Here is a 16719-nt window from a genome sequence, read left to right as displayed (position 1 = left end):
GAGGGGCAGTCATATTTGACTGATGCAGCCTGACCATTGATGGAGAGGCACCAGTACCAAAAACAAAGCGGAAGGTACTGTGGTTGTCCTTAAATGGTCCCAGAAGGTAAAAGTATCTGAGTGAGGCACAAGCAGCAGGCAGTAACTGTGGCTGCGGACACTTACTTCATCATCCAGTGGGAAAAGGACAAACACTGACGGGGTCAAGCATGGGGCTCTGTTCAACTTGCTATTTTTGCCAATGGTGGAGTGCAGTGTCTGTGCTGGTGAAGCCACAGATTTAGATTTTTGGGCTGCATTTGGGTTAGGCTTACCCACTTGTTTGGGTCTTACGGCCAGGTCTTGTGACCCTCGGGGCACAGTAGGAGACAGCAGCCCCAACATGCTCTTGCCAAGGGGAACAGGGGAACAGAGTCAGTTTTGTATCATGGCATCACCTTCTCTTCGGTGAGGGGAGTTCCCTGTTAGCATCTGCATTAACTCCCTTAGGTGATTTAGAGGATGCAGGGGTTGCAGCTGGAGTAGCAGCAGCTGCTTTATCTAACATAGCTATATGAATAATGTAGATGGGATGCACAGAAACATAGAAGCAATAAAGCACTGAGGTGAAATAACGGCTATGCTGCGTAAATACTGAGACAAAATGGGGATCACTCAAGAACACTCATGTGCTCAGTGAACCCCGCCCCCTGGCCTCCCGCTGGCCCCTTCAGGCAAACAAAAGACTCTAGCCTGATAAAGATAAGCAGGCTAGGGGATGTTAATGTGCCCCTGTGCTGTGGAGCACAGCAAACAGCTACTGCTGCTGTGTCAGGCTGGGGAGATTTCTGTAGGTGCCACATCTTACATAGCACTTTTCAGTGTCGTGGTGCTGGCTGTTCTGGCACAGATGTAAAGCTGGTAGGTGCTGCCTGTGGAAGCATACGTAGCCTTTCCAAACCTGATGCCTCAATAGTGCCAACTGACATGGCCCATGTGGTCTCTGCCTCAGTTCTTCTGGCTGAGGTGGACCTGCATTTCCTTGCAGCACCAGATACTGATGGCACCAGAGAATGCAAGGCTCTGGACAGTACTAATGGACAGTGTGCCGGTAAAGCCCTTGTGGCTTGAGAGCCTCTGTGGGGTGATAAAGCTGCCCTATCAGAGGGTTTCTGAAGCACCCACATCTCCTCTGGTTTGTCCCTTGTTAGCAGAGACTTTTCCCAGAATACACCCTTGAGCCACGCTTCACAATCTTTTCTTGCCCTGCCAACATGTTCAGGCAATGAGGGCGCTTATTCACTGGGTGAGACTCCAAGGCACTTTACACAACAGGCATGCCCACCGGAGATGGGCATCGAGTCTCTTCATGGAGCACACCTCCTTACTCTGGGGGAACCTGGCATGTTGAAAAGGAAAAAAGCTGCCACCACAGCGCTGCACCAACTGCTGCCTTGTTTTCCCCATAGTTAGCATTAAAAAGGTAGAACTATTAAAAATATGAGGTAAAAGATTAAAGCTAATGATGAATTTCTATTTTTTTCAATAGTAACAGAGAGGAAGCCGCATTAGTCTATTCACTATCAAAACAAAAAGCAGTCAATTAGCACTTTAAAGACTAGCAAAATAGTTTATTAGGTGAGCTTTCGTGGGACAGACCCACTTCTTCAGACCATAGCCGGACCAGAACAGACTCAATATTTAAGGCACAGAGAACCTCCTTGCTTACTGTTTTTGGTTCTCTTTTTATTTTTTTTTTTCAGTCAGAAGTAGAGCTGTTCTGAAGTCTGTCTTCAGCCTGGGATGGTTGAAAAGGAACTGACAAGGGCCGTGCTGTACATGCATGCCAACAGATGAGCAGCAGCTCGAGACGGGCCAAATGCACGGATGACACAGTCAGGTACAACTCGACTGACTGCAAAGGAATTGCATTGCCTTCAGCGAGTATTCTTTTTTATTCAGTAATCACACAAGGGGACGAACCAGAAAGTATTGAACAGAGTCCATTCATGAGCCAGCATTTAAATGAAGTCAGATTTTTGTGGAGTTTTATTTACCAGTGACTCAGACTCAGTAGCAATTACAGTGATACTAAGGGTATGTCTGTTTTATGGACCTTACAGTGGCACAAGTAAATCACTGCAGCTGCATCATTGTAAGGTCTCCTGTGTAGCCACTCTTGGCCAGTGGGAGAGCATTCTCCTTCCAATATAGTAAAACCACTCTCAACAAATGTTGATTGTTGTACCGACAAGAGAGCGTATCCTGCTGACACACCAGCAGTTTTGTTGGTGAAACTTTTGATGTTTAAGGTGTGATTTTTTACCAACGAAAGTGCTAATACAGACAAACCTTAGTAATTCTCTTTGAGAGCTAGCTTTGTGCTAAATAAGTGCTAAATGTTTTTAAAGCCTAATTAGGACAGTTTTCAATTTTTAAATGCTATACCAGTTGGTGAAAATGCAGAACACTGAGTAAAAATAAACAGATTTCTTCTGATTTTGGGAATAATGGTAATTTGCTTATATGATATAATTTCCACAAATTCTTTGCTACCTGAAAATCACTATAAAGCTACCATAGCAATAGGCAGATTATAATTATCTTCAGTATGTACTATGTCCTGAATATACCATTGCTAAAATACATGATTATTTAGTGCTGAATTCTGGCAAAATAGTAAATATGTCACACCATGCATACTGGAGGTTCCACCCAGTTCATTTTACTTTATAAGTAAATATTTCATTTAAGTAAGTATGGGTTCTACCTCCCTCATCTGGCATCCTTGCGACCTGAACGATCCTGAATGACCAGATTTGCCAGAGGAGGGGAGGTCAGGTCAGCTGCCTAGAGTGTGTGCCCCACTCCTGCAGGGCTACCCCACTGGGTTGCCGGGCTACCCCACTGGATTGCCGGGCTCCCCATATCGGGGTCCGCACGAATGCAGGGTTGCTGGTGGGGCCCAGTGACCAAACGGATCCCCCGGCCCTGGGGTGCCACAGCTGTGGGGTTGCCAGCAGGGCTCCGTGCCCCAGCCAGCTTCCCGCCACCGGGCTGCCAGGGTTCCCTGTATGGGGCCCCTGAGGCTGTGGGGCTGCTGGGGCTCTGCGCCTTAGCTGGCTCCCAGCAGCAGGGCTGTGGAGGTTCATGCTGCAGTGCTGGAGGGCTCCCCTGCCCAGTCAGGGTCCCTGCAGCTGCAGAGCCCCTGGCAGAGCTCCCGACTGGGACTGGGCTCCCCACATCGGGGTTCTCCAACCCCAGCCAGGCTCCCAGTAGTGGGGCTCCCTGAACGGGGACTCCCCAGAGCAGACTGCCAGAGGAGCTCCCTGCCACCAGCAGGGCTCTGCTGTACCAGGCACAGCTGGAGCTCTCTGGTTCAGGTGCTCTCTCCTGTGGCAACATCCGTTCTCCTGCTGGATGAGGGATGTTGCTGGACGAGAGCATGCCGGACATGGGCATCTCAACCTGTATTTCATTTTACTCTCTATTTTTAACAGTAAGGATTACATTTTGCTTTACTCACCTTCTGTAAAACAGGCCTCTGGCTCAATGGCTTCTTCAGGTTCAGCTTCATGTTGCTCTTCTTCAGGATGTCCAATATCAACTGTGCTACCTTCAGATGAGCTGGACAAATTTAGCTTCTGTTAAATAAAAAAACAAAAACAACAACAACAGAAAAAAAAACACCACAAAGGCTTAATCCGTGTATTTAAGGCAAAGATTAACGTTCACAGACATAAAAATTAACAATATGTGTCTACTCATATTTTTGAATGCTTTAGTGCTCAGTTTGGATAAGTAATTGATAAATCTGTTCTCATTTTAGCTGCCACATTTTAGCTATATGTTTTCTTTTAATACAAAGTTTTAAAAAAGCGAGATGCAGCAAAGGGCTGTCCTCAGAGATGGACAGCGTGGGGCAGCCAGACAGCCTCCTGTTGGGTGAAATGGGAATGCCACATTCACTATGCCAGAAGCTTAGGAGCAGGTCAGAAACAGGGAGTATAAAAGATAGATCCTGTAGCTCAGTTGTGGAAGCCACTGCCAAGGGAGAAAGACACGTTTGTCCCACTGTGGGCACAGAAGACTTCTGCAGTCCCAAGAAGGAGCTGAGCTACCTGTACAGTCAGACATGATGGCTGCGGAGGAGTTGTGAGACTGCTACTTGTAGTGTACACCAGGAGATGGAGAATGACCCTTGGAAGCCGGTACACCCAGGGTGGAGTATAGAAAGCAGCTGTAGTGTTGCCAGAAACACAGTCAGGCTCTTGTGGTGGGATCCCCAATGACCCAGTGGCAGATGACTATGCCACTATTAGGATCGTGAACTGGGAAACGGTGGAGTTGGACAGGCCTGTGCCTCCCCCCATTTGTCACACCAGCCCTAGTGTGGCAGTATTCCCTCCCCCTGTAGGCTAGAAGACCAGCCTGCTGGGCACTCGCCCCTTTGCTGGAGCCCGCTAGACTGCGTGTTTGGTGACCATCATTGCCTGACAGCTAGGCTCCTCAACCCTTATCTGGTCTACCCTGCTTGAGTGCCCCACCCTGCCAAAGGCCTTGGGCCCCTGAAGTGGTCACTGCTCTACCCTGCCTCAGGGCTTGATCCCTAGAAACAGCTATTTTTCCCCTGTTCAGATTGTCATAGCGAAGAGGCATGGCCACTGTTAGAGACTGATAACGAGGGGCATTAACACACGCTTACATCCCTACACTCTCGGCATTTTTTTATTATTATTGTTATTTATTATTATTTCTGGAAAGCATTATAGAAATATAGATCTATATTCTTGGCCTTCATGAAAAAGAAGGGTTGTTCGTATTAAATTTATAATGACCTTTGAAGTACCAGTTTGTTGTTATGCATAAAGAACAAGGTTTTTAGAGTTTCTTTGTTAGAGTTGTTCCTATCCTTCTGGATTAACACCATAATGGGAAGGTATTTTCCAAGCCTGGTTTTATATTAGATCAATGCTTATAATTGTATTAGATCCAGAATATAGCGTTTAAGTGTTTACATGCTTGTATTTTGGATGAAAGCAGTATCAAGTGGCTTTTTACTCATAAAGGAATATTTGTGGATAGCTGAGTTGTGGTAAACTTACTACGCAAAGTATTTCCAATAGACACCATTAAGATTTAGTTCAGAAAATTAATGGCACATCCACAAACACACTCCTGTGTGCATGTTGCTATACTGCTAATCAGTGCAGGCACATAAGAAGTGCACTTGAACCTCCCTAATCTGGGTGTTCCTGATCTGGGAACACCCATGATTTGAACCCTGGAAGGGTGAGGTGCACACTGCCACTCTCCCTCCCTCCCCAACCAGGGTCAGCCCGCGGTGCCCCACATATGGGACCCCAGCCTACCCCACCCGCGCCATGCACCTTCCCCTCCCATGCCCCTTACTCCCTTCCTGATCAACCAGGCTGGGGATTACTTGGGTCAGGGTGGTGGGTGGCAGTAGCAGGGGTCACTTCCACTCCCCCCACCCAGCACTCACCACATGGTGCAAGCAGCAGCCTGCTCTGTTCTGCTGTGCCCTCCAGGCTGCTGCGGAAGTCTGGGGGTGGTGACCCCTTCCTGCTGCCAACACCTCCACCATGCTCTCTGCCCCAGGTAATCCTGCCATGTCCCCCATCCATAGGATGGCTACGGTGGCCTCCACAGTGCCCCCAAAAGCACAGGACCTAAGGTGGCCACCCTAACTCATCCCATGATGAGAGCTGTCTTTTTTTTAAGCACAAGATGGACAGTTTCTAATGAAAAGGATTCCACAACTTAATTTGGAAGCCTATTCCGTACTTTGACTGCCCTTATATTTATAAAGTTTTTCTTAATATCTAACCTAAACGTGTTACATGTTAATCATACTGCTTTTGTCCTATTTCAGGGGACAAGAAGAACTGATACACTCCCTCTTTATTCCAGCCCTTAACAGGCTGAAGGACTAAACGTGCCCGGTTTTCTCAGTCTTTCCTCAAAGGTTATAAGCGTTTTATTTTTGTTGCTCTCCTCTAGACTCTTACAACTTGTTGAACTCTGCTCTAAATTATGATCTCCAGAATTGGACACATCAAGCAGGGACCTCACAGGACAATTAGCTCCTATGCCTCTGCAGATGACACCAAGCTAGGAGAGACTGTAAACTCTGTGGAAGACATTTAAAATTCAAACAGACCATGACAAATTGTAAAATTGGTCTGAATTTAGTAAGTTGAAATTCACTAAAGACAAGTTAAAAATACTTCACTTAGGAAGGAAAAGTCAGATTCACAGCTTCAAAATGGGATGTAATTGTCTAGGTGATAGCGCTGCTGAAAAGAATATGGGGGTTATAGTGGACCACAGTCTGAATATGGGTCATCAGTGTGATGCAGCTTCAAAAAAGGCCAATATGATTTTGGGATGTGTTAAAAATAAGTTTTTTAACATGCTCATTGTGGTAGCATCTGAGCACCTAGAGTATAGAATCACATCAGAATGATAAACAGACTAGTTCATGCTGAAAGAAACACAGAAACATTATCACAATATTAAAAAATAAGTATATAAAGAATTATTTAGATACCTCTTTGCTTTCTTCCAGATCCGACTCGCTGCTAAACTCTTCTGTATTTAAATTTTCAAAATCTGATTCCCCAACAGCAATTGGTACTGTCACAGTGAGGCTTGGGTTGTTTATGAATGACATGTAATCACTTTCATCAATGATATATTTTTCCACACTGCTGCCTGTGCCTATGCCACTAGTAGTTCCATTGCCATCTTTGAGACAATCAAGATCTTTATTTATTTCCACTGTTAGATGATTAGCAATGCAGCTGTCCTTTTTGTTTAGTTCTTCAAGTGGTTTGATTTCATTTAAAGCTTTTTGTTTTTTAATAAAGGATTTTTGGATGAATTCACGTACTTTTCTTTTCACATAATCTATTCCCTTCTCAATTCTTGCTACAGCAATCTGGAGATTGTTCATTTCATTATCATCATCTGTGGCAGCAAGGTTGTCTGCACTAAATGAGCTCAGAAGCAAGGCCAAAAATAAGTTCAGTACCTGGAACAGGACAGAAAAAGAGTTATTAGATTAATCTAGTGGAAATATTTTCTTATTATAGTACTTTCTAAAGGTAACTGATGCCTAAGTCTAAAGGACCAAAGTTTCAAACAAACAAATAAAGAACCCACAACTCCCCCACCCAAACAAACCAAGCAGTGTGTTTTTACAATGAATATAAAGTTACATATTTAATAAAAGGTCTTTTACTAAAGCACTTGCATAGAAATAGGTGTGTAATTCACGGTAATCTGAAGACAGCCAAATCATACAGTAAAAAGTGACTCACAAGTAGTATGACAAATGAAATAACTAATTGTGATTTGCTGTGATTCATAGGGGAGTATTATTCAACAATCACAAGTAGTCAGACAACATTCAAGTATTTGAAAATGCTTTTGAATCCAAAAATTTACAGGTATTGGCACAAAACTTTTTATTCAAAAATGTAGACAGTAGGCTGATTTTCTCCATCATCCTATTTAAAAAGTTTCACTTCTCCAAAGATAGAGCAGAAATTATACCATGTGTTTAATATGACCAGACAGACATGAAAAATAAGTTTACAAAAACACATACAAACTGAAGATTATTTGAAACACACTGTATTTAAAATACTTACTTCTTTAATTTTTGTTTCTTTTAGGAGCTCACTCTACAATTATATATCACGAGTTAGCTCCTGCAAGGTGTGGAGTATTCTGTTTCCAATCCAGCAAAGCACTTACACTTAATTTTAAGACTATAAGAAGTTCAACTGAAATCATACACTTAAGGGCATTACTGACATGGGGCCAGAATACTCATTGCATTCATTGCAGAACTGAGGATCTTTTCCCAGAATAAATCACGGAAACATTTTGATTACGTACCACTAGATTTCCAATCACCATGACCATCATGAAGACGGTAAGGCACATAGCTTGGCCTGCAACCTCCATGCAATCCCACATAGTCTCTATCCATTCTCCACACAGCACCCGGAATACAATTAAGAAAGAGTGGAAGAAGTCTTGCATGTGCCAGCGTGGAAGTACACAGTCACTTGCAATTTTGCAGACACATTCCTTGTAATTTTTGCCAAACAGCTGCATGCCAACCACAGCAAAAATGAAGACAATGATGGCCAACACCAAAGTCAAATTTCCCAAAGCCCCCACTGAGTTACCAATAATCTTTATCAGCATATTCAGTGTTGGCCAAGATTTTGCCAATTTGAAAACTCGTAGCTGAAAAAAAGAACAAAAAAGCATTGTTAATACTCACTTTTAACAGAGACACAACAATGTTTTACAAAATTAGTTTATGAAAAAATTATTGTTACCAATGATGAAAATGCTGCAGATTTTACAGCTTGGTACCCCAAGAGCACAGTTTTGAATCAAGGATGTAAAACCCCAGAGACACAATTTATACTCTAGACTTAAGTATTACCCTCAGACGCTACAGAACCTCAAGGCTACCTACTTACCTGTGAGATCCAGAAATGAGAGATCTGACAATATTAGTAGGAGCACAATAAAGATATTCAGTAAATCCATTTGTTTCTTTACCATGGAATAAGTCAAATATTTGCAATAAAAATTTGGAAGTAGATCCCACTCCTACATTGTGGATTCCTGCAAAGTCCCCATTAAGGACATAGGATATTGTGTGGCACAAGGGTACATATAAGTGGATTGCATTTTTGGATTATGGTCATAATGACTTTAAGGTATCTTTTTAAGACACAGAAGTTGGATTAAAATATTCTTATTGCAAAAAAAAGCCTACAACTGTAACTTGCAATAACATTTTGGTTTATTAATATATTTACCAATCTGAATGATCGGAGAACTGATAGTCCTTCCACATTTGCAAGACCAAGCTCAACCAAACTAAGTGTTACAATAAAACCATCAAAAATATTCCAGCCTTCTTGGAAATAATAATAAGGATCCATAGCAATTATCTTGAGAAACATTTCTGCTGTGAAGATCCCAGTGAAGACCTAAATTCAAAAGGCAATTCATTATTCTGTTGGAAAATTTAATATTACACATACAGTATTTGTGCATATTTTTACATTCAAGCTATGTATATTCAATGAATGTAATTTAGAATGGTTATGCACAAAATCCTTAAATTCAAATACCTAAAATAACCAAAGGAAGGCCTAGCTACTTTATTTATTACTTTAAATGTTAAACTTTAAAAGTGTTTAAAATGTGTTGCATTTAAAAGAATGATCATAGTGACCTCTTATACACAGCTTGCCAGAGAAACTTCATCCCACATCATTGACTCTTCTTTTCACTTGATTTAATTTTACTTAAGCTGCTGGTTTATAATACAATTTTAATTCTATTTAGGGTGACCATATGCTCTCTTTTGGCTGAGACAATCCCTATTTTAAAGCCATCCATCCTGGCTGTCCTCCCTTTTTGGCAAAACCAGACATTTGTCACATCTGTTTTTGCCAGCTGGTCCTCAGCTGGTAATAGTAAATGTGATAAATGCCCAGTTTTGCCAAAATAAAGTGGGGTATAACTCATAGCAGGGCATGAAGGAACAGCAGGAAGGGGAGAGTGGCAACATCATCCTGTGCAGCAAGAAGAGCCTAGGAGAGTGCCTCAGGCTGGGCCAGCCACATATGAGTGGGCAGTACAGGGTCCTGGGACCAGCCCTGCATCTGGGGGTTGGAGTGAGGCCTCGGACCAGTCCCACACAGCATCCCATTTTCCCTTAGGGAAAATATAGTCACCCTAACTCTATTAAGCCATGTCTACACTAGCAAGTTCTTTTGGAAAACCAGGTCCTTTTTCAAAAGAACACACAGAGTATCCACACACAAAATGCCTCTTTCTATCCGAAACTGAAAGAATGAAGCTCTTCTGGAAGCCCTCTTCCACTCCCAGATCAGGAAGTGTGCCTCCTTTTGAAAGCTTGTTTTGAAAAAGAAAGCATGTGCAGATGCTCTGTGAGCTTTTTTTGAAAGAGCACTCCTCATGGCACTGGATTTTTCACTTCCTAGTTTGTTCTTTCAAAAGAGCAGGGGCTGGGTAGATGCTATCAAAAGTGTGGATCAATCTTTCAATCACTTTTTTGTGTGTGGATGCGCTCTTTTGAAAGAAGACCTTCCGGAAACCATCTTTCGAAAGATCACTGAAGTGAAGGGGTAGCCTTAGAATGTCAAGCTTCCCCTGCCCCCAACACTCCTACCCACAGCACAAACTATGTCCCAAATTATGTTTTTACAAAATGCAACAGAAGATTTTCCAAAAAATTGTATGCGTCCCTCCCTAGAGTACAACAGGTTGAGCCTCTCTTCTCCAGCACCCTTCAGACCTGACCAGTGCCAGACAAGAGAATTTGCCGGATGTTGGGAGGTCAATATTTTTTAGCATGTTACCAATACTTCCACTGGTTACTAGGCTCTTAGACGTCATTTGGGGGTAAATTACAGCTAAATAACAGCACAGAGCACTTAGAGACAGGAATGGTGGCTGAAAACAAACTTTATGAGACCATGGGAAAATTGGCCACACCCATGTTAAGTGGTCATCATGCATTAAAATCATACCGGATTGCAGAGTTTGCCAGAGAGAGTTCCAGATTAGAGAGGTTCAGGCTGTAGTCTAATGATGCTATAAACATATATATGACCTAATTTCACAAGATCTATGAAGATAATTACACCAGACAGGAATCTGGTTCGGAGTCTTCTCTATGATTTCAGTGCACATTGGATCATGGACAGGAGTATGGTGGTATTTAATGTTGTAGGTAATTTAGACACTAACTTCATTTGCAATTTTGATTTTATAAGGGATATTAATTATTCAACACATATCCATTTTATGTATCTACTGAGTCAGTCTTCCTCCCAACAATTAGAAAAGCTATCCATCTCTGTTTAAGCCAAAAAAAGAATCACCTAGGAAGAAAACACAGTAAAGTGGTTCACATTATGTGAAACACTTTGTCTAACGACCCTCAGATCAGCCAAGGCAGACCAAGGGCAGGGTGTCAGGAGAGGAACTAGAGTGGGGACAGGAAGAAGAGGAGAAAGGGTGTGGCCACAGAGGAAAAGGCAGAGTGAGACGTAGGGGAAAAGCTACTTGGAAGCAGAACATCAGGGTGGAATGGGGGTGGAGCGTCCCAGGGAAAAATAAAAGTCAGCACCTGTGCTAAAAGTGCCTTAGACATAATTGCAAGTGTGACCAATATGTTAGGTACTAAAGAACTGAGGATTCATGACCATAATTAAATGTAATAAGAAATCATGCATTTTTCTGTAACTGCTAAACCTCAGTTCTAGACTGACAGAATAATAGAGTGCTAGGACTGGAAGGGACATTGAGAGGTCATCGAGTCCAGCCCCCTTCCCTTATGGCAGGACCAAGTACAGTCTAGACCACTCCTGATAGATATTTATATAACCTGTTCTTAAATCTCTCCAGAGATGGAGATTCCACAACCTCCATAGGCAATTTATTCCAGCGTTTGACCACCCTGACAGTTAGGAACTTTTTCCTAATATCCAACATAAACCTCCCTTGCTGCAGTTTAAGCCCTTTGCTTCTTGCTCTATCCTCAGAGGCCAAGAAGAACAAGTTTTCTCCCTCCTCTTTACGACACCCTTTTAGATACCTGAAAACCACTATCATGCCCCCCCTCAATCTTCTTTTTTCCAAACTAAACAATTGCTTTCAAGACTGTTGAGTGCAGTGCACACCTAAACATTCTCTTTTTCTGCATGTCAGTAGGTGAACTATTTATTCTACCTTGGATGGGAAACAAACTACACAATTCTGTAACATTTTTTAAGGATAATTATATGATTACCATATAAAATGTTCTATTCTGAAAATAGAGTATATTAATTGAAATATGGACTGTCAGGATTTTGTTTGCCTGCAAATTCTGTATCATCTAGTCATACAGATACTTACACATTGTAAAGTATATTTTTTCACATAATAAATATAAATTATATTAAATAAGTAGATTTCATGAAATATATTAAAATATAATAAAGTAGAACAGTTAGTGCAAGTGCTTTTAAAATGTTTATATGATCCAACTTTAAAATCTGTAAAGCTGCAGAGAACCAACTGACAAACTTTTTAATTTATTTGAAGCATAAAGGAGAAAATATAGTTGGCAAACTTAAGTAAAGATATGTTACTACATATCTGCTACTCAGGCTATAAACTCTACAGAAGTAGAGAACACTAAGGCTATGTCTAGATTACAGCAATTTATTGACAGAAGTTTTTGTCAGAAGATACCTTCCGACAAAACTTCTGTTGATAGATCATGGCCAAACTGCCAAGCAGATTGCAAGCGTAACAACCTATGTTGACAAAACAACCAACTGTCCAATGGCCTGGAATTCCAGTCTGTCAACAGAGGGGGAGCCCTGGAATGTCCAGACTGGCTTTCTGTCAACAGATTTCTGTGGACAAAACCCTATAATGTAGACACAGCTGAAGAAATAAGACAAATTACACTGCAGGATATATTTCAGGATATTACACACAGAATACATCCCAAACAATGCACACAAAAAGTCATTAGTAGAAGTAAAGCTTAGTGGAATTATAGGTAAGTAGAGGTAAAGGTAAACTCTTTTAATTTGGCTTTCCAAGTGCTGCAAGCCTGTGTTGAGGATGCAAAGCATTAAACAGCATCAAGTTCAAAAGCAAAAGCCTGCAGTTTTTGCATTTGTATCACACTGAGTGACTGGGTGAAGTCAGATTGACCATGCCATGCAGATATTTTCTTGTAAGATTTAACCACAGAACATGTTTTCTGAATTACCAGTCAATTTTTATTTAAGATGGACTTAATTCAATATAGTATGGTGTCATTTTGAAACATTTATTTCTGATTAATAGAACAGTGGCAGCTATAAAAAATGTCAGTGAAATCTACATAGTTTTGTTCCTGTTATCTTCCTCTGAAAGGTAATGTTTTTATCATTAACAGATAGCAGTCTGAGAAGAAATGTCTGTTTCCAGATATGGTGATAACTCTCCTCCAATCTATGTAAACAAGTATTTCTTTTCTATGATAACCATAACACAGCAAAGTTACCAACCAATTTCATGGCCATTTCCAATTAGAAAACCTACTGAGATGCATTATTTTAGGAAACTACGTTTCCATACTGAAAATTGTTGCTTGCGAGTGTTTTATCATAATTTTTGAAAGTACTATCATTCAATAGATGCGCCTGAAGAAACTATGGAAAACCATATTTGCATATATTGACAAGAAGATTGACGTCAAGCATTTCAAAGAGGTTTGTATAGATTAAATCTGACATGAGTCAATAGATTTGCCAAGTAGTGTATTAAACAAAGTATTATATTATACTGTTAATCTATCTTGAGAAAGGATTGAATTTGGGAGCTACAAAAATTTAGTAAAATACAGACAACTATATCAGTTTATAAACTATGGAAGAAATTCTCATAAAAACATGTCACAAGACAAAATGAAAACTTACCAGGTTTCCAACGGAAAGTACATTATTGAATTCTTTAGTCATTGGATAATGTTCCATGGCCATAAATAGAGTATTTAAAACAATGCAAATAGTAATAGCGAGATCAACAAATGGGTCCATCACAATTAAATTGACAAGATATTTTACTTTTAACCAATATGGACTGCAGTCCCAGATCAAGAAAATGTTTGCAAATTTGTACCAGCATGGTGGGCATTTCTGTCTTGATTCTTCAAGTTCTAAAGAAAAATGCATAGAAAAAAATATATATGTAAAATATCTGCACACCATAGTATACTTTGTCAAAGACGTCTTTGAGAATCTTCTGTCACGTTTTCAGAGAACAGTGTGCAGGTGTGCCCATTAATCTATTTGAAAACATTTTTTTATCTGACACAAAAACACACTTACACAGCCATTTTGTGTACAGTGATATGGATTTTTGCAGTCATGATGAGAATTATTGTAAAACCAGTGCTTTGTGACCACAGGATATGGAACTTTCACAAAACAGTAAACACAAATATTTCACTAAGTAATGTGACACAAACGTATCAATTCTGAGTTCTTTTAGTCTATCTAGAAAGATATACTGTTAAGAGGAACTATATCAAGTTAAAATATAATATGGCAAAATATTTTTTAAAATTTCAAATCAAACTTTCAGAAGTTCACTGAAGATACACTAACATTTTAAATTAAATATTGTACACACCTTCCATAGTATTTGTGAGTATGCTAACTATACTCATTGCTCTCTCTCTTTGAGCAGGATCTTCCAGAAAATCCATGGAAACATGAAAGGAACTAGATCGTCTCTTTTTTGTTTCTGTTTCTGTAGTCATGCCCTGCAAATAGAACAATAATGGCCAGGATCATTATCCTGAGTAATATAATAAGCTAATACCACATGCAATCCGTTCCTAAATGTGAAGGAATACATGCTTCATGCAATTTATTTTTATTTAATTTGTCATGCAAGACTTTTTTTTACTTATTGTATTTTTCACCTAGCATTTTCAAAATATATTAAAGAAATTTTCTCAGTTGAATCACTTGCCTCTCACACCAGTGAGATAGTAGAAATCCTTAGTTCATTACATAAAATATGAAATTTGTGGGACAGAAATATGAAATTGAATAATTATTCAACAATTTAAATTCAATAATAATTATGAGAAATGACTCAAACATATTAAAAACCACCATATTACAGTATAAACATTTTTAATTTGCAGATGTTTACTTCTGCTTTTAAAATGTTTTATTTTTGTAAAATTATGAGGTATCCATCCAGTCTTAAATGACAACAAATAAAAAAAGTCTGATTTAGTCAGGCTTCCACATGCCACTCTACTTCCAGGTACTCTAAGTGGACAATCTTGAAATAAGATAACCAAATATTCATAGAGATATTCTATTGTATCTATATGCACATATATTACAGTACCTATGTGCACACAGACTTTTTGGTTTTGAAGGTGTGTACATGAATGTGGTCCCTCAAAAAACTGAGGAGTTTATTTTTTATACTAGAGACCTACATCAAAAAAGGGGGGAAGCGCATAAGAATGAAAGTATATATTTAAGTGCTGAATGTGTTTTGTTATTATATTGTAATGTGACTGACAAAGTACAATGTTATCAAAATTATCTACAAAAAAATCAGCATCATACTACTGAATTCATATGGAAACATTTATTATATACCGTTTTTTATTTGAACCGTAAGTTAAAATCTTATCTAGCATGGCCAGATAGAACTCTTAAAGAGCCACAAATAAGTTGTACCATATTCTTATGGGTACATAATAGAAAAAATACTTTCATACTAATTTGATATTTTTTCTAGTTAGCACTGAGAATTTTTGCAGGTATATACTTAAATTTCAAACTTATTTTGTTAGTATATTAAAAGATGTTACAAGATGCAGGAACATTCAAAGCTTGGCCAATCAGGATCATTCCTAAGGGATTCCATTCTGTAGAAAATACAGGCTGGTGCAGCAAGAAAAAGCCACCGTGCCTGAGCTATTTAAATCTTCCTTACATTTTCATCAGTAGCTGGCTTATCTATTATCACCTCTGGCAGAAGCTGTCCAACAGGTGACGTAGGAATAGATGGCCCACCGACCAGGGAAACGACTCCATTGCAATCTACAGTGCTATGCATCTTCCCATTTGCTGGAAACACTGCTAACACCCTGGATGACCTACTGGCCTGACTAATGTTACTGTTGCGCCGTTCACCATGTCTGCGTGGCACAAAAAGAGAATCTCTTCTACTATCATTGTCTTCAAAAGTGCTGTGTTCATCATCAGCAAAGTCATTTTCTGATCCTACGTCCTTTGCTCGACCTCTGAAACTGAAAAGACTTGCTCTGCTGTTGCGCCTCGGGGAAAACAGGGAACCACGAATGCTCAGCAAAGACTGTAGGGGGGAAAAAATGTAATTTTTAGCTGAAATCCTTAAAGCCTACATTCCTTTTATAGAAATGGAATTAACATATTATAGCAATTGCTTTCATAAATAAAACCCATGATCTTTTCCAGGAACCAAATTCTGCTTTCAGGTTTTCATATACAGGAATTTTACTAAACTCCCTTTGAAAATTTAAAATAATTAATAAAACAAATGCTGATTCTGAGCCACCTCGGCCCCTATTAAAGTCAATCATATTTCTGAGTATGGATCACTAACAAGATAACTTATATAAAATGAGAATAAAACAGACATAAACATAGCAGTCTCTACATAAATAAGCAAGACCTGGAAACATCAGTAAAGCACAAATAAAATTCATGGATATCCTTAGCCACAAATTCTATAAAATTTAGTAAGAATAAAACCAACAAGGTTCTACAACACTTACTCAAACAAACAATATATTTTTATAGAATTTTTCAAACAACCCATGGGTTTCTATTATAGAGCTATAATTCCCTATTAAATTTTATAGTCTGATTTACAAATTCCACAGAAAAGCTATTCAGCTTTAAATTCTATATGGATTTTTCAAGGAACTATGTGTGACAGGAAAAATTCTCTGGCAACAATAACAATAGTTACGGTTAAACAAAAGCTCAGTGTCTTCTCTATTAGTTTAGCAAAGTCACACTGTTATATCTATGATACTGCAACAATTTTTTAAAAAAGCATAATGCTTCCCATATGCCTTTCCACTAG

At 39.7% G+C, this 16719-nt stretch overlaps 1 protein-coding gene across 12 annotated transcripts in view; it reads right to left on the bottom strand.

The window, feature by feature from the left end:
- The window catches only part of LOC142016852 (sodium channel protein type 1 subunit alpha), a 120588-nt gene that overhangs the window by 66460 nt on the left and 37409 nt on the right, over window positions 1-16719 (bottom strand). For 6 of the 12 annotated variants that reach the window (XM_075001242.1, XM_075001245.1, XM_075001249.1 and 3 more), the window contains 7 exons: window positions 15616-15963; window positions 14248-14380; window positions 13533-13771; window positions 8853-9026; window positions 7909-8265; window positions 6554-7036; window positions 3506-3623 (listed from right to left, as the gene is read on the bottom strand). In XM_075001242.1, the coding sequence (XP_074857343.1) occupies window positions 3506-3623; window positions 6554-7036; window positions 7909-8265; window positions 8853-9026; window positions 13533-13771; window positions 14248-14380; window positions 15616-15963 (1852 nt within the window). Of the gene's footprint in view, window positions 1-3505; window positions 3624-6553; window positions 7037-7908; window positions 8266-8852; window positions 9027-13532; window positions 13772-14247; window positions 14381-15582; window positions 15964-16719 lie in introns of all 12 variants that reach the window. The other 6 variants (XM_075001241.1, XM_075001243.1, XM_075001240.1 and 3 more) reach the window with 3 other exon arrangements.

Source organism: Carettochelys insculpta, chromosome 8, assembly GCF_033958435.1.
Source record: "Carettochelys insculpta isolate YL-2023 chromosome 8, ASM3395843v1, whole genome shotgun sequence".
Classification (NCBI taxonomy): domain Eukaryota; kingdom Metazoa; phylum Chordata; order Testudines; family Carettochelyidae; genus Carettochelys; species Carettochelys insculpta.
This window is presented reverse-complemented; position numbering and strand designations above follow the sequence as displayed.